This window comes from Papio anubis, chromosome 12, assembly GCF_008728515.1.
Source record: "Papio anubis isolate 15944 chromosome 12, Panubis1.0, whole genome shotgun sequence".
NCBI lineage: Eukaryota > Metazoa > Chordata > Mammalia > Primates > Cercopithecidae > Papio > Papio anubis.
The window spans coordinates 64,132,094-64,150,166 of record NC_044987.1 but is presented as its reverse complement, the minus strand read 5'-3'; the positions used below and the strand labels follow the sequence as shown (position 1 = coordinate 64,150,166).

Here is an 18,073-nt window from a genome sequence, read left to right as displayed (position 1 = left end):
ATGGACGGTTTGGTATTCACTATCATTATTCAGAGGCCGGGCTGATTCTACAGATAAAAGTAATGGCTTTTCAGAAAACAGGCTGGACTTATTAACTAATGGGTTTATATGTTGCAGCTTTAATCATTTGCTAAAATTAGTAAATAAAATCTCCCATTAATTTTACATGGTAATGTTACTCTGTCCATCTTCTCATCTTCTTAAGGAGTTATTCTAAAATACATATTAATTTACTTTCGATGGATGTTAAAGCTTTTATTGTCTTTAATTTTAACTTTGTCATTACCTTTTATAGTCTTTAACTTTCAAGTTTTTTATGCTTTAGCATTAGGAAATCTTATTCTGAATTCTTGATAAAGTTATGTTGCATGAGGTTAACAGTATTGTTTTAAAAGTGATAACATGTTGAAATATCTGTTAATTATTGTGTGTGTGTGAGTGTGTGCATGTGTCTCCATATTTGATGCAAATTTCCTAGAAAACACAACTTAGTTTTTGTTCTAAGACTGTTTGTATCACAGAACTTAACACTGGCCTTGCACAAATATCAGGTAATTTTATTACTAACCGTTCCTCTTAGAGGAAATAAAAATCACGTAGTAGAATTAAATGAACTTTCAAAACTCAGAAAAAATAAAAAATAAATACATGAAATCTTCTCATTTACAGAAGAATATGTGGGAGCTCAGAATGGTGAAATGATTTACCAGGAAATGTATATTTATTGAGGAGAAAAGTCAACTTCTCAGGTAGCCTATTGCACAGTATGCCTGGATTCTCCCACATGCAGAATTATGCAAGAATCACTTCATAATCCTGCTTTAGAAGCCTGGCTACTTTGGACAAAGCAGTCAACCTCTCAATTTTTAACATGGGAGACAAGCTACACATTACCACATCTCATCCTTCTTCCTGATTGGTATTCCTGGTTTGCAAGATTTTCACTGCTGGATTGGCATCCCTGTCTTCCTCCTGTTTGTCCTGACCCTGCTGGGGAACAGTGTAATCATTGTTACTGTCAAGTTAGAGCCAGGCCTTCAGCAGCCTATGTATTTTTTCCTTTGCATGCTGGCAGTGAATGACATGGCCCTTGCCTCTTCCACAGCACCCAAAATGCTTGGCATCCTCTGGTTTGATGCTCACAGGATTGACTTTAATATCTGTCTCACACAACTATATTTTATCTACACATTTTGCATTATTGAGTCAGCCATCCTTGTTGCCATGGCTTTTGACCGCTGTGTAGCTATTTGCATCCCACTGTGTTATACAACCATCCTGTCAATACCAATGGTTGTTAAAATAGGTTTAGTTGATATAATCCGAGCTATCTTTATGGTTTTGCCACATCCTGTTTTCATTAGTAAGCTACAATATTACACCAAGTATGTCATCAATGATGCCTATTGTGAGCACATGGCTGTGAGGTTGGCCCGCACCAGCATCTTCATTTACAGAGTATATGGAATCTCTGTGGCCCTTTCAGTGATGATATTGGACCTAGGGCCCATAGCCACATCCTATATCAAAATCCTTCAGGCAGTCTTTCGTCTCTCTTCCCAGAGCACCATCTCTAAATCAATGGGCACCTGTGCTACTCATGTCTGCACTATTCTTGTTTGTTACATACCTGCACTTTTTAGCTTTCTAATTCACTGCATTGTCAAGAAGGAATCTCGAAGTATGCACATAATTTTTGCAACTTTGTACCTTCTAGTTCCCCCGACAGTCAATATCCTGGCATATGGTATCAAAACCAAGCATATTGGAAACCAAGTGGTGGGTCCCTTTTTCTCAAATAAGAAAATTTCTATATCAAATAAGAAAATTTCTATATATATATATATATTTTGAGAATAGCCTGGGCAAAGTGGTGAGACCTTGTCTCTAGAGCACATTTTGGTAGAATCTGTCTGGCTCATAAAGCCATAATGCATTAACAAAAGTCATAACCCTACTCTCAATAGGTTATTTTTTTTATTCAGCTATGCTTTTTAGCAGATATATTTTGCATGTTTTTCCTCTATTTTTTGAAGTTTTTATGGTCTTTTTTTCTTTATTTTAGAAATAAAGGAATGCCTTTTTGTGGAAAATTGTCAATAAATACTAGAAATAATTGTTATATATGGTGATTATTTCTTATTATATATTGTTCTATTTTGTTATAGTCACAATTATAAAATGAGTAGGCAAATTATTGTAACTATTTAAAATTTCTTAATACTTTAGACTCTGGAATTTATAATAATATATATTTTTTTCCAATTCAAACTCCCTACACATCCTGATGGAAAGTTCTGGAGTAAAAATAATTATTTTCAAGATAATTTTTACCGATTATGAAGATAATGATAATGTATTATCATTCAAATAATGATTACTGTGTGGCTGGTTGTTTATCAAGCTTTGTACATGTGTTCACTTCTTTAGTACAGAAAGCTATGCCATCAGAGTGGTGTTATATTTGTACATTGGCACTGTACAAATTAGAAAATCAAGGCACAGAAAGGTCATGTAAGTTACACAAGGTAACTCATCTAAAGAGTAGCAATGCAGATTTTGAACTCAAGGCATCTGGGTTCAGAATACATGGCCTTAACTATTTCACAATATTGTTTATCACAACAGAAATCTTGAGCCTTTCATTCATTTTGTGAATCAGGAAGCTTACTCCTCTCAAAAGTTTAGGTTGTATTCATCTATATTTGCTCTTCTAATTCTAGATATTGGGGTAGATTTATTGAGTCTCCCTCACCTCCTGCACCTGAAACATTCTATCACAGTATTTTGACAAAGCCACAAAAAAGTATTGCTCCCATTTTACTAATGTTCAGTCAATGCAGCCAGGAAACATGAAGACTGTGCTTTCAAAACTTAAGGAAAACTTGAAGAGTCGATAATTCTACTTGTCTGCATGCAATTTTCTTTACTTTAGATTCAGTGAATAACAATTTTTTGGTCATGTTTTTTAAGTGCCTAAATTGAAGCAATTTACTTAGTTAAGAACATGATTATTATGCTTGCAGCATAGAAACTATCTTTGAGTATCTCTCTCAAAGAAGCTCTGTTCAAAACGCCATTTTATTTTAAGACCATTTTCATAAGTGAGGGGTCTTTGAGTTGGAAATTATTGAATTTTAATAAACATTGGAGTATATTTTTCAAATATCTAATGGACATATGTGTGTTCTCACATGAATTAGCTCCTTACAATTTTAGCTTTTTATGTTTGTACCCTATAACCTTATTCTTATTTGTTGATTCATTGAATATGTATCATGTTAACTTTTGTATATAATTATATAGCAACTAGACGTGTTTTTTTTATACTAATGACATATTTCTCTACATTTATTCAATGAGTATATATTGAGTGGTTCTATCAGTCTTTAAGAGCTAGGTTCTGTGGAAAGAAAAGTCAAGTTCAAATCCTATTTTCGTTAATAGCAAATTAATTTTATTTTTAACTTTGTACATCTTTGGTTCCATCACCTGTTAAATGAATAAAATAGTGTATGCACTTTATATGGTTAGGGTAATAATTAAATGTGACAGCGAATGGAACACAATTATCACAATAGTTAACAAACTCTTATCCCCTAATACTAGTGTCAGTGCTATAGCAGCCACTAGAAATATGTTGATCTAGATGTCTAACTAGATATTGCCACTAGAAGGTTCTATTCCTTGAACTCAATGCCAAAATTGGACATTTTGCACTTCTCCCCCTACCCAGACCATCTTACTAAACTTCTTATCTCAGTGAGTAAAACATCAAGTAATCAAAATTAATAAGAATCAATTATTGTCATAAAGCATACATCAAGTAAAATATATGCTAAAGTGATATAAGAAACTAATAAAAGAATAAACAAATTAATTAAAACACCATCAATGAAAATCCAGCATCTATACCAGATTTTGTAGAAAAAAATAAATTCAATGTAATGCAATTTTCAATTGTGCAGATGATTATGGAATGCCAAAAATAACACTGAGCTGGTGAAAAATTTATAACTATGGCATATGGAAGGAAATGCCAAGCAAGGCTGAGCTGAGTCTTGAAGAATGATGACGGTTTTACTAGGTACAAAAACAGAGCAAGGGTTTCCAAGTCGAGGTAACCTCACCATGAATGTGAAAAGAAATAGTAAGAAAAGTGAAAAGACATCCAGAAGTCAGTGATGTCATAAAAGTAAAAGGACCGTTTAAAGGAAATCATACACTTAGGAAAGCAGTGGAGCCATCTAATAAGGTTGAGGTCTGACTGTGTCACTATGAAATTTATTGGTCACCTTGAGAAATAAAGAACAATGCAGTCATAATGGTCACAGGCCTACATAATCTTGGCTCTACTCTAACTCCAAATTTCAATTTTTTATTAAATGGTAATACTGCATTTTGTACTCATAGAGAGTTAATTCTACACTTGATCAACAACATAGAATATGGGTATGTCAGGCCCATGTGACTAACATAGGCAAAATCCAGGTTCTGCGTCTTTCTGTAAATCAAGTTTTATTGCAGAAGTGCTATATCCATTAATTTTTATGTTGTCTAATGAAGCGTTTGCACTAATATTATAAAATCTAAGTCACGTGAATCACTGTTTAGCTGTCTATAGTGACCTACCTTTTAGTTTCAAAGATTCTATCAAAATTTCTGTAAAAACCATATTACACAATCTACAAAAATATTTACAGCTAAACACTTGAAGAAACGAAGGTCTACTTTATTATTCAATGTTTTCTACATACACACATTTATGTGTGTAATTTATTTTTAAGTTTAATTTTGGGAATACATATCGATTTCAATGATTAAATGAGCATATATCATACCAAAACACATGATTGCCCTTGAGAAATTAATAGATTTTCCCTTTAACTAATAGCTACGGTTATGTCAATTTACCTTAAAATTTATTAATTTAATCAGATCTTAGCTCAAACTAAATATGTAAACCATGATATAAATGTATTTATTATTTTATCTCCTGTCCTAGTGAATTTCATGATTATGATTCAAATATACCTATATCTATGTTTGTATATCTATCTCCCTACCTATTTATCTTCATCTATATCTATCTATAGATATATGTAGTAAGTTGCGTAAATATTTAGTGGAAAATTTGGGGTTAAAATGTATGCAAGAATTTTTATTTTAGTCCCAATGTATAAAGAGTTTGAAAATAACCAATTCCATCCTTACAGAAGAAAAAAATTTTGAAAAGAAAACCCTGAAAATCAATAAGTTTTCTTCAACTCATCAGATATATGAGGTTTAAAGGCCAATTGCTATCCCCAAATCTGCAGCCAGGCCAATACAGAGAATCAGAGTCAATATCAGTTTACCTTAAAAGATGCCACTAGAAATTTAAACTGTCTCGCTCTGCAAATATGTTAAAAGACAATCTTCTGGGAGAAAGAAAAATGTATATATCAGAGAAATCTACAAAAAGAAAGAAAGATTATTGGAAAATAATAAAGGTATATTAAAATATTTAATTTCACTCAGTTGATTTAATAGATAACCCATTTGTCAAAGCAATAGTAGTAACAAGACACAAGATGATTATAAAATAAAGATAAATGAAATAAATAGAACAAATACTATAACGGATGGGAGGGAGAAATTGGAAAAACTTCACTGTAAGGTACTTTCACTACCTATGAAGCAGTACAGTATTATTTGAAAGTGAGTTTAGAGTAACTCTAAATGTGCACTGAAAACTCTAAGGCAACCACTGAACACTTCAAAGAAGTAAAATTGATATTCTAAGAAAGGAGAGAACCCAGAATCATGTAAAATGCTTAATTAAATCCACAGAAGAAAGACAGAAAAAAAGGGAAAATAAGAAAATAAAAAATAAAGAATAAAGGAAAGGAATAGAAAAGCATAACAAATGCTTGGCAGATATTAATCCAACTATATTGATAAATTCTTCAACAGTGAATTGTCAAAATGCATCAATTAAAATATAAAGATTTTCAGAAAGAAAAAAAAACTAAGATAAACCTGCATATTATAAGAAACTCAAGTTAAATATAAAAACACATAAAGGTTTAAAGTAAACATATAAAAATATATACAGTGCTAACTAGCCAAAAGAAGTTGGAGCAAATATATTAATTTCAGACAAGGCAGAAATAAAGTGGGTATCACATTATGATAAAAGATGAACTTTCCAAAAAGACGTAACAATCATAAATGTGTATGAACTTAACGATAGAGAATAAAAATACGTGAGCAACATGGACATATCCACTATTGAAACTTGAACTCTCCTTTTTCAGTAATTGATCATACAGGCAGGGTATCAGTAAAGGTATAGGTAACTTTAAAAGCATAATCAGTCTATTTGATCTGTTTGACATTTATAGAATGCTTTGCTCAACAACACAATAAACATTCTTTCAAACTCACATGGAACATTCACAAAGATAAGACTGATTCTGGGCCATAAAAAAACACCTTGACAAATGAAAAATAATAGAAACAATACAAAGTGAGTTCTCATGCCACAACTACATTAAACTACATAAAAACTACTTTTTAAGCAGAAAGTTAAAAAATTCTCAGATATTTTGAGATTAAACAATATACTTCTATGTAATAATAAGATAAAAAAGTCTCAAGTTAAATATTTTAAAAACTCTATATTTTGAGCTAAATATAAATGAAGATAAAACATCAAAATCTGTGAGATGCAGTGTTATAGGAAAATTTATATCCACAACTGCATGTATTATAAGAACATAAATATCTATAATTAATAATCTAAGCCTCCACATTAGGAGAATAAAGAACAATTTAAATCTAAAATAAAAAGTGGAAAAAAATTAAAAACTTTAAAATGTATCAAATAATTGAATACAGGAAAAAATTCAGAAATTAATAAAACTAAAATATGGTTTCTAGAACAATCAATAAAATTGATAAACCTGTAGCCAAGCAAATAAGAAAATGATAGTGAAAACAAATTACTAATACCAGAAATGAAAGAGGGGGTCATCATGACTCATATGTGGACTTAAAAAAAAAATAAAGACGTGCTCTAACCAATCCTATGCCTACAATTTTGACAACAAATTATATGAACAAATTCCATAAAAACATGAACTACCAAAATCTAGAAAGAATTAGTCCCATGAATTGGTTGACATCTATTAAAAATGAATGAAAAATAATAAATTTCTGGCCGGGCACGGTGGCTCATGCCTGTAATCCCAGCACTTTGGGAGGCTGAGGTGGGTGGATTACGAGGTCAGGAGATCAAGACCATTCTGGCTAACACAGTGAAACTCCGTCTCTACTAAAAACATAAAAAATTAGCCAGGCGTGGTTGCGGGTACCTGTAGTCCCAACTACTCGGGAGGCTGAAGCAGGAGAACAGCGTGAACCTGGGAGGTGGTGCTTGCAGTGAGCCGAGATTGTGCCACTGCACTCCAGCCTGGACAACAGAGCGGGACTCCGTCTCAAAAATAAATAAAATAAAATAAATTTCTAAAACAAAAAACAACAGATTTCACTGGCAAATTCTAGAAAACATTTAAAGAAATGATATCAGTTCCTCTAATCTCTTCCAGAAAATAGAAGCATAGGGAATATTTCTTTTTTTTTTTTTTTGAGACGGAGTCTCGCTCTGTCGCCCAGGCTGGAGTGCAGTGACGCGATCTCGGCTCACTGCAAGCTCCGCCTCCCGGGTTCACGCCATTCTCCTGCCTCAGCCTCCTGAGTAGCTGGGACTACAGGCGCCCGCCACTGCGCCCGGCTAATTTTTTTTTTTTTTTTTTTTTTGTATTTTTAGTAGAGATGGGGTTTCACCGTGGTCTCGATCTCCTGACCTTGTGATCCACCCGCCTCGGCCTCCCAAGGGAATATTTCTTAATTCATTCTATGAGGCCAGCATTATCCTAGTACCAAAGCCAAATGAAAAACATTAAGAGAATGAAAACTTAGACAAATGAGTCTCACGAATGTAGATGCATAAAGCCCCAACAAAATGTTAAGCAATCAAATCCTACAATTTATAAAAACAATATTGTATTATGTCCATGGAATTTATTCCAAGTGTTTAGGACAAGTTTAATATTTGAAAATCAATTAATGTCATTCATCACATCAATAGGTGCTCATATGAATTAATGGAGCAATAGAATTTGCAAAACCTAGCACCCATTTATGAAATAAACAAATAAATCTTCCACTTTGTAAAAAAAACCTACAGAACAACCTTATAGTTAACATTACACTAAAGGATGAAACACTAAATGCTTTTCCCCTAAGATCTGAAACAAGGCAATATTTCTCCCTCTCACCACTCCTGATCAACATCGTACTGTGGTTCCTAGCTAGTGCAATAATAAAAGGAAAGGAAATAAAAGGTATACAGATTTGGAAGGAAGAAACACAACTATCTTTGTCCATACATCATGAAGTATACCATGTGATACTGACCATGGCATTATGCATTTGTAAATCACACACACACACAAAAGAACTTTACAGCATAGAGTTAACCTTATTATATGCAAATTTAAAATAATCAGAAGGTAGGGGAATTATAGAAAGAATGCATATGGTAACAAAATAATCTAACTGTATAATAGATATATGAAACAACCTCACTGAGGGGGGTTGTGGGAAAAGCTACTGACATAAGTAACTTGGGAAATGAGTGGTGTGTAAAAATAAGGGCCAAAGGAACAGTGTGTAAACACTGTACTTACTTGATAAAGTTATTTCCCACAAAGCAAACATCATCAATTCTGATACTGCTTTACATATGTTCTAGAAATTACCAATGCAGTAAATGCATGACAGATGGTTGAAGCCAGACTTTCCACTATTAGAGTGAGAATTTATAGATAAGCAAGGAGAAGAGGCTAGAAAAATCTATGTAGGAATAAAACAAAGTTGCACACATTAGTAGGAATTCAAGACTAGCTTAATTTAGGTCGGAATGGTTACATAAAAGAATATTTAGAATATTTATACATATGTGTATAAACCTGAGTTAGCATACCCATATACAATTCCTTGCTCTGCCTGCTGAGAGAACCTGAAAGACAGACATTTAAGTCGGAACAAACATACCTGGGACTCAAATACTGGTTCCTATTATGATTCACCAATAAATAAATAAAAGTTTTTGGAGAAACAATTCTCATACTGACACAGGAAATACCTAAGATGATCTTGGAGCATCTTTTAGTTCCATATAAGAGGTGCTAAAACACTCACATACATACATATATATTATAAATACACATATACACACACAGATATGTGTATATACATATACACACATATATACACATATATATGTGTATTCACACACATACACACACACACACAAACATACACACCTGCACACACAATGAGTAGGCTAAAGAGGAACAGAAGCCAAATGTAAAATATACCAATGACCAAACTGAAATAACTTGATAATAAGTAAAAAACAACTTTGGATTATAATCCAAAGTATAGTATAAGTATCCCTAAATCCATACTGATATAAATAAATAATTGAATAAATTAATCAAAAGAAGATAAAATCTCCCATGTAGAAGAATTCTAAGTTATTTATTAAATTATGTAGCTATTCCCATCTTTATAAATAAGAAATATATAACTATACTCCTTAAATGTGGATTGCATATAGTTACTTTAAAGAGTACAGTATGGGAATGTTTTAAAATAAGTTTAAAATGGAGAAACCTCGAAGCATTATTTCAGCCAAGTAATCAAGGTCAACACACACCGTGATAAATTATGTTGATGATAGATACCGTTGATATAATGTGATCCAAATGGCACTTTAACTCTTACTTCCAAAATCACATAAGCAAACTCTAATTCTAAGAATGACATCAGATAAATTCCAGTAGGAGGGCATAATACAAAATACCTGAATAATATCAAGGCCATCAGAATTAAGGAAAGTCTCAAAAATTTTCACAGCCAAAAGGAGCCTGAGCAGACATGACAACTAAATGTAATGAGGCATCCTGAATAAAACCTTGGGGAAAAGGGAAATTAGATAAAAATTAAGAATATATGAAAAACACTGTAGACTTTAGTTAATTATAACATATGAATATTAGTTTATTAATTGTAAAAAATATGCATCCTAATATACAATGCTAACAATAGAACAAACTAAGTGTAGAGTCAGTGGGAATAATTTGTACTATATATGTACTCAGATTTCTGGAAATCACAATCAGTCCTAAATATAAAGTCAGTAATAATGCATTCCAATGCATATTTAAACATTTGGTACCTTGTAGTGTGCACATTATCATAAGACACAAAATAGACTCGAGTGGTAATGATGATGATAATGACAATCAAAATTCTAAGAGAAGAGTTGGTTCATTGTTATTAGAATTATCAGCTTTGACACTATGTATATTCTGGTGTTAAAGAACTTCATGCACTTAATATTTTTAACTTCGTGTACTTAATATTTTAAGAGAATAACACTTAAATTTAGGGGTGTTTTTAAAGTTTCATTGAGGTATTATTAAGATAATTTAAGCTTACTTTAAGATTCATTGAGATATTTTAAAGACAATTTTTACACTGAATAATTGAAGAAATATGTTGAGTAATTGGACTACAAACAATCTTCATGATTTCTGTTTTTTTATGATGTCTATTGACTGAGTACTGATTCAGTAGCATTAATAACTACTGAATCCATTTAACTAAAAATCTGAGGCTTACTGTCTTAAATGCAAACCTGCCACTTTATACATCAGCATATTAATATAGTGATTAGTATAGATTAGTGTGATCATAAAAATAGTACAAATGATTTAGTTCATATTTATTAGAATTATAATAATTAGACTAAATTTTTATGCAGTGGTGACAATGTAATAAATTTTTAAACAGAGATGAAAATATTAACATTCAGTGTTGCTTTTTAAAAATATCTGTTATTGAGAGTTAATTAAATTATAAAAAGATCTTTATAATTTGTGCCTTCATGTCATCTATTGATTAAATGTTATTAGCTCTGTGTGCTTCAATCAATTTTGTAACCAAAACAAGTGAAATTGTTTAAGTAGGAGTCAAAGTCTTACTGTTTCAAATGCAAAAGTAAAGCTATTTCAGCACACAATGAACTTAAGAAAGCACAGATTCTCATCAAGATAGAGGCTGCTTCAAAGTGACTTTTTGTTATTTAAAATGAGATAAATGAGAAATCAGGAAGGATTTTTAGAGTAGAAGATCTTGGACACTCCATCTCGAATTTGTTTGGTCTTTACTCCATAAACAATAGGATTGAGCAAAGGTGGGACAAGTAAGTAAATGTTGGACAGAAGAATATGAATATAGGATGGAATATGGAACCCAAACCTGTGTGTAAAGAAGGAAAAGAAACCCAGAAGATGAAACTCAAGGAAGACACAAATGTGGACAATACAGGTGTTAAAGGCCTTGAACCTCGCTTCCTTTTGAGGCAGACTGAAAACAGTTATAAATATTCGAATGTAGGAGAGTGTGATGAAGATTACATCAAGTCCAAGTATACTGAAAGCCACAAACAGGCCATCCATCTTATTGATTCAAACATCATCTGCTGCCAGCTTCACGATGGCCATGTGCTCACAATATGAATGTAAGACCACAGTGGTCCTGTAGAATTTCAGCTGACACTTAAGGAGAATGACACATGGAGCTGCAAACAGGGCTGCTCTGAGTGTCACCCCAACCCCGATCTGAGTGAGAAATTGGTGGGTAAAAATGACTGCATGTCTCAGAGGATCACAGATTGCCACATAACAGTCCAGGGCCATGGCCAGCAAAATACCCCACTCAATGCACTGAAATGAGTGGATGAACCACATCTGCAAGAGATAGGCATCAAAGTATATTTGTGGCGGATGAAACCAGAATATTCCTAGCATTTTGGGTAGGATGCAGGTACTGAGAGCAATGTCTGTTGCTCCAAGCATTGCCAGGAAGACATACATGGGCTCATGAAGGCTGCGCTCAGCTTTGATGATGACCAAGAGCAGGGAATTCCCAAACACAGCAATGATGTACATGGCGCGGAAAGGAATTCCAATCCAGAACTGCACAGACTCCAAGCCAGGGATCTCAATCAGCATCAGCACTGAAGGCATGAAGACTGTGCCATTGAGCTTGACCATGTTGACTTACAGCTGCTTTAGAAAGCCTTCTGGTTTAGTTAGCTTTTTTGTTTTCTCTCTTCTGCTATCTGTTCTCGCCTAGATTTATAGAAATGTATATATTCAGAAATTAAATATGGCTTTAAGGGCATTTTGTCAAGCATGCTCCTGTACTGGTTAAATAGATGCAGGAATACCTCCTAAGAGCCTCTCTCTCTTAATCTTTCTCTGTCCCATTTTGTCTCTATTTCAACACAAAAGCATACAATACACACACTATTCAATAGACAAAGACCTCCTCATAATAGTGTTGTGTCTGTATTTCTGTGCATTTATCAGTTGAAAAATATCAGTTTGGTTTTGTAATAGGTTTAGAGATAAACAAATACAAAATAAAATTGATTATATGTCAAATGGTAAACAAGTCAGATGTAAATGACTGAAACTTGATATATGAATAAAATCTTATCAAAGTTTAGACCTGAAAATGTTGTACTGACAAAATTGTACTCGATAGAACAATAGCCTAAAAGAGAATAATAGCTTAAATCGTAATACATTTTATTTATCTTGAAACATTTTGTCATATTAATATATCAATAAGTAATCTTTTAAAAATATATAAGGTGATTACAAATTCTTTAGTAAAAGAAATCTGAAAGCATCAAACAAACAAACACAATATTTCAAATGTTCTAGAAAACATTGTAAAGATAAATGTATTTGTTCAATGGAATTTAATTCATGATGTTATTTGTTAAAAAGAATGAACAATTTTTATATATTTCCTTTTTATATATAGAACATCCATTGATCTTTATTTGATCTGACAAAATGTGCATTATTAAAACAGGTAACAAAACTTGAGCTTATATTGAATTTGACAAATTGAGTTCTATAATATCTAGAATATCATATAAGAAATGTCAACTGAGGGAAAAGAGAAGTACCACATGCAGATGCTCCTGGCAAGGAGGGAAACGTATCTGCGGGTGACGACCAGAGTATGCATTAAAAAAATCCTAGAGAAAATGGCATTAACTTACTTGGGTGAAATGTTTTTCTTTTGAGGGGGAAGAAGAGGTAGTAAAGAGGGGCAGGAATTCAAAGGCTTGTGCAGAATGGCTTCTCTATTTCAAAATGGTATTAAAAATATTTAAATCATTGCACTAGGGCACCTTTGAAGAGAAGAACATCTTAACCAGAGTAGGCTCATTGCATAATTCTTTAGCAACATGTACAATTTTCAAGTAATAAAGCAGACTTAAAGGATAATTTCATTTTAACAGCAGCTATCTATTTTTCTTCTCGTCTTCTGAAGTTTGATCTGTTTTAGCATCACAGGCATACTTTTCCATACATTTTCTAGGGAACTATCCCCTTATCCTTGAAACACCTTCTTGTCATCAAGAATTTTGTCTCCATATAACCAATATCGTAAACCTCTTGTGGCTAAAATGAACTTCCTTTTTCGTAGCTCTATTTGAGGCTCTTCAGTGCAGGGCTTGTGAAGAAGGTTTTGGTTCATTTATTCAGTGGACAGCAGGCATCACTATAATCTATTAGCTCTGACTCTCTTATCTGCTTTTTGTTTCAACTGTTCTATTGTTAAGCTGTACTGGTGACAGCCTTCTCTTACTGGCCACTCAAGTCCATCTCCTTCAGGGACCCCTGACCACATAAATACCTGTTTAAAGCTCCTCCATCTACTTCCTATATCATAAGGAAAAACAAAGACGACTTCTAGTTGATAATATTGAATTCAATCTTTAGCCTTCTCCTCAATCCATGATTCAAAAGAAGTTTTGTTTCTGAGAATTATTTTCATCTGGATAAAAAAACAACATCCCACCAGCTATATTTTTTCCTAAAGTTAATCCCAAGGCAAACAAGATGGCAGCAAATGCAGCTAATCCAAATGGAACAATTGGAAGAGGATCTCTCCAGGCTGCACTCATGTCAGTCTTCACTGTGTTCCACCCAAAGGAGAGCCCATTGATTATAAAGCTTTGTGTACACAGTCATCACAAAAATGAAAGCAGCATGGATATTTATTTCTTGTTGCAATACTTGTATGTCTTATATAAAGTCTAATTGTTCTTTGGTTTAATGGGTAGGGTAAAATGTATTTATGACAAGATGGGCATCTAACCTTGAGGAAGAAGAGAGTGAAGTTGCTCTGAACTGGGTACAAAATTTGAATAGAAAATTTAGTTTTTTCTGATATTATTCTCTTTTTTGATTTCCTTTTGAAAAGACATGAGTTATGCATTTATGCACATTACATGGTTTCCTCCAATAATATCTCTGTATTAGAAAATTAATTCAATTAATTAAACTCCTGCCTCTTCTAATGCCTTAAGCTTGTGTTTAGGTGATTGCCGGGTAATCTAGGACTGAGATGATTATATAATCGTTGGTAAATAGCTTTCCTATCAGTTTAGCTCTCTGATATTCCCGAGTGCATGAATGGAAACCACTTCTGGACTTTTTGGACTGATCTAATTATTCTTTGCCTGGCTCTTTATGTTCTTCCTACACAATCTTACCTCCCTAAATACAACTATCCCATTAGCATCCCATCACACACACGCACTCACACACACACACACACACACACACACAGAGCGAGACAGAGAGAGAGAAACAACTTTTGACAAATTTTTCCCATCAAATCCATTTTAATTAAAGGCAAGACAATATGTATAGGTATACATAGATACTTTTCTTTTTCCAGTGTGAGATGAAACAGCTTTGTTCTCCAGGAAAACTGTCATTTGCATCATCTCCAGTTTTTCATACTTGCTGATCACTATCTGTGATATTTTATATTAGCTGTGGTAGAGCCCCAGTGTGGCTTGTGACCACGTTGTGCAAAATACAGAACCACATGAAGGAGCTTTTTTCCAAAGTTTGCTTAATAACTAAGAGAAAGCTGATGTCGACTTTGATGGGCATTTCTTCCATCCTAATGTCAAAGAATCTCTTACATGGAAAAGATTCAAACACTAGAGATGCTTTATATGTTTCACTATAGGAACCTTCAATCTAACCTCTTAGCTACCTTGTGTGCTATTAATTCCACCAAGAGGTAAACATCTGTGGATCCAATATATATTTATACAAAGTATTTTAGAGAGAGTTCTATTAAAGGACCATTTTTCCAAAAAGACAGGAGAGCTCTAAATTACCCAGGGTGAAGATTTATTTTTACTCATATTGGGTGACAATAGATTTTTTTCCTTCAGTAGGCTGTACCAAATTTTTTTCAGAGGCATCATGGAGTCAGAATTATAAGTGAGCCCAAAATGCCATCTAACTCCCTTAGTCTCTTAAGAAGCATAAAGACAAAGGTTTTTTTTGTCTGTTTGTTTTGATTTGCTTTTTAATTTCAACACTTATCCTTGCTTACTAAGGAATATGCCAATCTTTCTAACCATGTATCTATCTGTCATTAATTCTCACAATCAACTCTCCATACCCTTATGAAGGTCCTTGATGTGAAGCCATTATTTTGTTACTTTTTCATTGTTGCTTATTCAATCAGGCAAAATCTCCTCTGCATAATACCATCCAGATAAGTTACCTTCTGCTGATCAATGCCTAAAAACAGCCTATTCTATATTTCTCCCAGAGAAACCCACTGCTCAATGTAGTTTCTAAACCATTGTTTTTCTATACATTTCATTTATTTTAATATTTTTGTCCCCTTGTATCTGTGTTGATATGTCACCTAACAAATTCCTTAGAATTTTTTTTTTTTTTTCTGACAGTGTGTAGAATTTAACTTGAGGAATGAGATCCCTGGTTTTAAAATCATATACATCTAAATTTTCATAATTAAAAAAGTAAAGAAATAAAAAAGCACATCACATTTTATAATTAAGGTACAAAAAGGTAAGAGAGACAAATATTTTTGTGTCTGGATCTTATTTTTATGTCTTGGTGGATACACTAGTATACCAACTTTTCTTTATGCATTAATATGAGGACAATAGCCATGTCTCCCTCCATGAACAAAAGCTTTCATTCATGTTTCACATTAGCTTCACAAAACTGCAACATAAACTTGCACTTTACCTTGGAAAATTATGTATTAGATATTACTCATATAGACATGTTACTTACAATTTCATATCCTGACAAATCTCTCATTTTTCTATCCAGCATATTGTCATGTCTTTTTCTTTCTTTCTTTCTTTCTTTCTTTTATTCAGAGCCAGTACTTCATCTTAATGATTCACATTCTTTTACTTTTTGTTCATGGTAAAACACATTAGTTACTCCTTTGATACCTGACACAATAACCATGCTCCCTCTGTGCCTGAAAAGTCTTACATTTCAATCAGTACATTCAGCTTTTCTGACAGAGAAGCTCAATGATAAAGAGAAAACTACAATTCTGAAAAGGTTGCCACTACAATTTATGCAGCTCTGAATTCTCTGGCTAAGTTCCAGAATTTCTACTCTTTGTTTTTTTGAGACAGAGTCTTGCTCTGTCACCCAGGCTGGAGTACAGTAGCCCAATCTTGGCTCACTGCAAGCTCTGCCTCCCAGGTTCATGCCATTCTCCTGCCTCAGCCTCCTGAGTAGCTGGGGCTGCAGGTGCCCGCCACCACACCTGGCTAATTTTTTTTTGTATTTTTAGTACAGACAGGGTTTCACTGTGTTAGCCAGGATAGTCTTGATCTCCTGACCTCGTGATCCGCCCTCGCTGGCCTTCCAAAGTGCTGGGATTACAGGCGTGAGCCACTACGCCTGGCCTAGAATTTCTACTCTTAAACTTCACCTCTCTCTTCAAATTGTCTATTATAACTCCTCTCTTCATCATAAAATGTTAGTTACAATTATACAAACTCTCAACTCCTCTTCCTCATTCCCTATCCCATCAGGAAGGACATCTCTCCTCCACTTCTAGGATAGTTTTCCTATCTATGTTCTCTATTTGCTTGATTATTGTCTTTTCATTAAAGCCTTGTAATATAAGCATTTAAAATATATTTGTTTTTACACTACTAACAAAATATTCATGCTTAAACACATTATGTTATACTATAAGCGGTAATCTCCTCCTAATATTCTCTGTTTTACATTTTATTTACAGCTAGGAAGTTCAAACATGGATGAAAAATACGTATCTCAGATTTGAAGTTTCTTTGAATTAAACTCACTCTTCACATTGCTGTTGGCAGAGAGTTTCTCCCTTTTATCCCCAGTTCCTTCTGATCCATAAAGTAGGAAATGCTTCCGCTGAAAAATTTGGGAAGGTAAACTACTTTTAATTCCACTTAATCACTCATTCTTCCAAGAAGGTGAAGATGAATAGTGACTCATATGGTTGTTGAGATTGGGAAAAATGTTCATTTTATGAGAGTCACTTTATTACTTCTGGTGGTCTACCTCTAAGTTCTCTTTCTTTCTCTCCTTTTCATGCTCTCTCTCTCATATCTCCATCTGTATCCATTTCTATCTACCATCTTTATCTATCTCTATCTCTGTCTCTACCTTTCCAATACACTCAAGACCAGCTTGTCTTTCTGCTTCTGCTGTCACAGAGTAGATAACTTCATTTTGGAATGACTGTAGCTGGTTGGGGAACTCACTGTAGTTCAGGGAGTAGTAAAATAGCTGATTTGTACATGATCTTCAAGTATTTTGATTTAATGTGGCTTCATTAATCATGTAGACAACATAGCTCAGTAGATTGAGGATTCCTATAAAGAGATATTTGTGCAATTGCACGTGGAAAAAAAATCGTATTTCTCTGGAATAAAACTGGATAACTACTATTCATTTAAACCCGGTCTACATTCAGTGACTAAATGCTTAGCATATAATTGTTTTTACTTTATCTTAACATTGCTAAAATACTTATTTTCACTCTTAACAAAATTGTATCTTAGAATTTTAAAGACTATTTT

At 33.4% G+C, this 18,073-nt stretch overlaps 2 protein-coding genes and 1 pseudogene across 2 annotated transcripts; 1 reads left to right on the top strand and 2 right to left on the bottom strand.

Moving 5' to 3' along the window:
• On the top strand, positions 1 to 1,854 carry LOC116269824 (olfactory receptor 52K1-like). The gene is made up of 2 exons (XM_031653965.1): positions 1 to 7; positions 884 to 1,854. The coding sequence occupies exons 1-2, from the start codon at positions 1 to 3 to the stop codon at positions 1,852 to 1,854; spliced, it is 978 nt and encodes a 325-aa protein (XP_031509825.1).
• Positions 1,855 to 10,915: 9,061 nt separating this feature from the next.
• On the bottom strand, positions 10,916 to 12,743 carry LOC101006828 (olfactory receptor 52A5-like). Its single transcript, XM_009186773.3, has one exon. It carries the CDS (start codon positions 12,171 to 12,173, stop codon positions 11,586 to 11,588), a length of 588 nt encoding a protein of 195 aa, XP_009185037.2. The 5' UTR covers positions 12,174 to 12,743; the 3' UTR covers positions 10,916 to 11,585.
• Positions 12,744 to 12,933: 190 nt separating this feature from the next.
• Positions 12,934 to 15,873, bottom strand: LOC110741331 (annotated as a pseudogene).
• Between the last annotated feature and the right edge of the window lie 2,200 nt (positions 15,874 to 18,073).

Bases quoted from the DNA above. Each gene is read 5' to 3' on its own strand.
- LOC101006828 (XM_009186773.3), bottom strand. From the start codon at position 12,173: ATGGTCAAGCTCAATGGCACAGTCTTCATGCCTTCAGTGCTGATGCTG.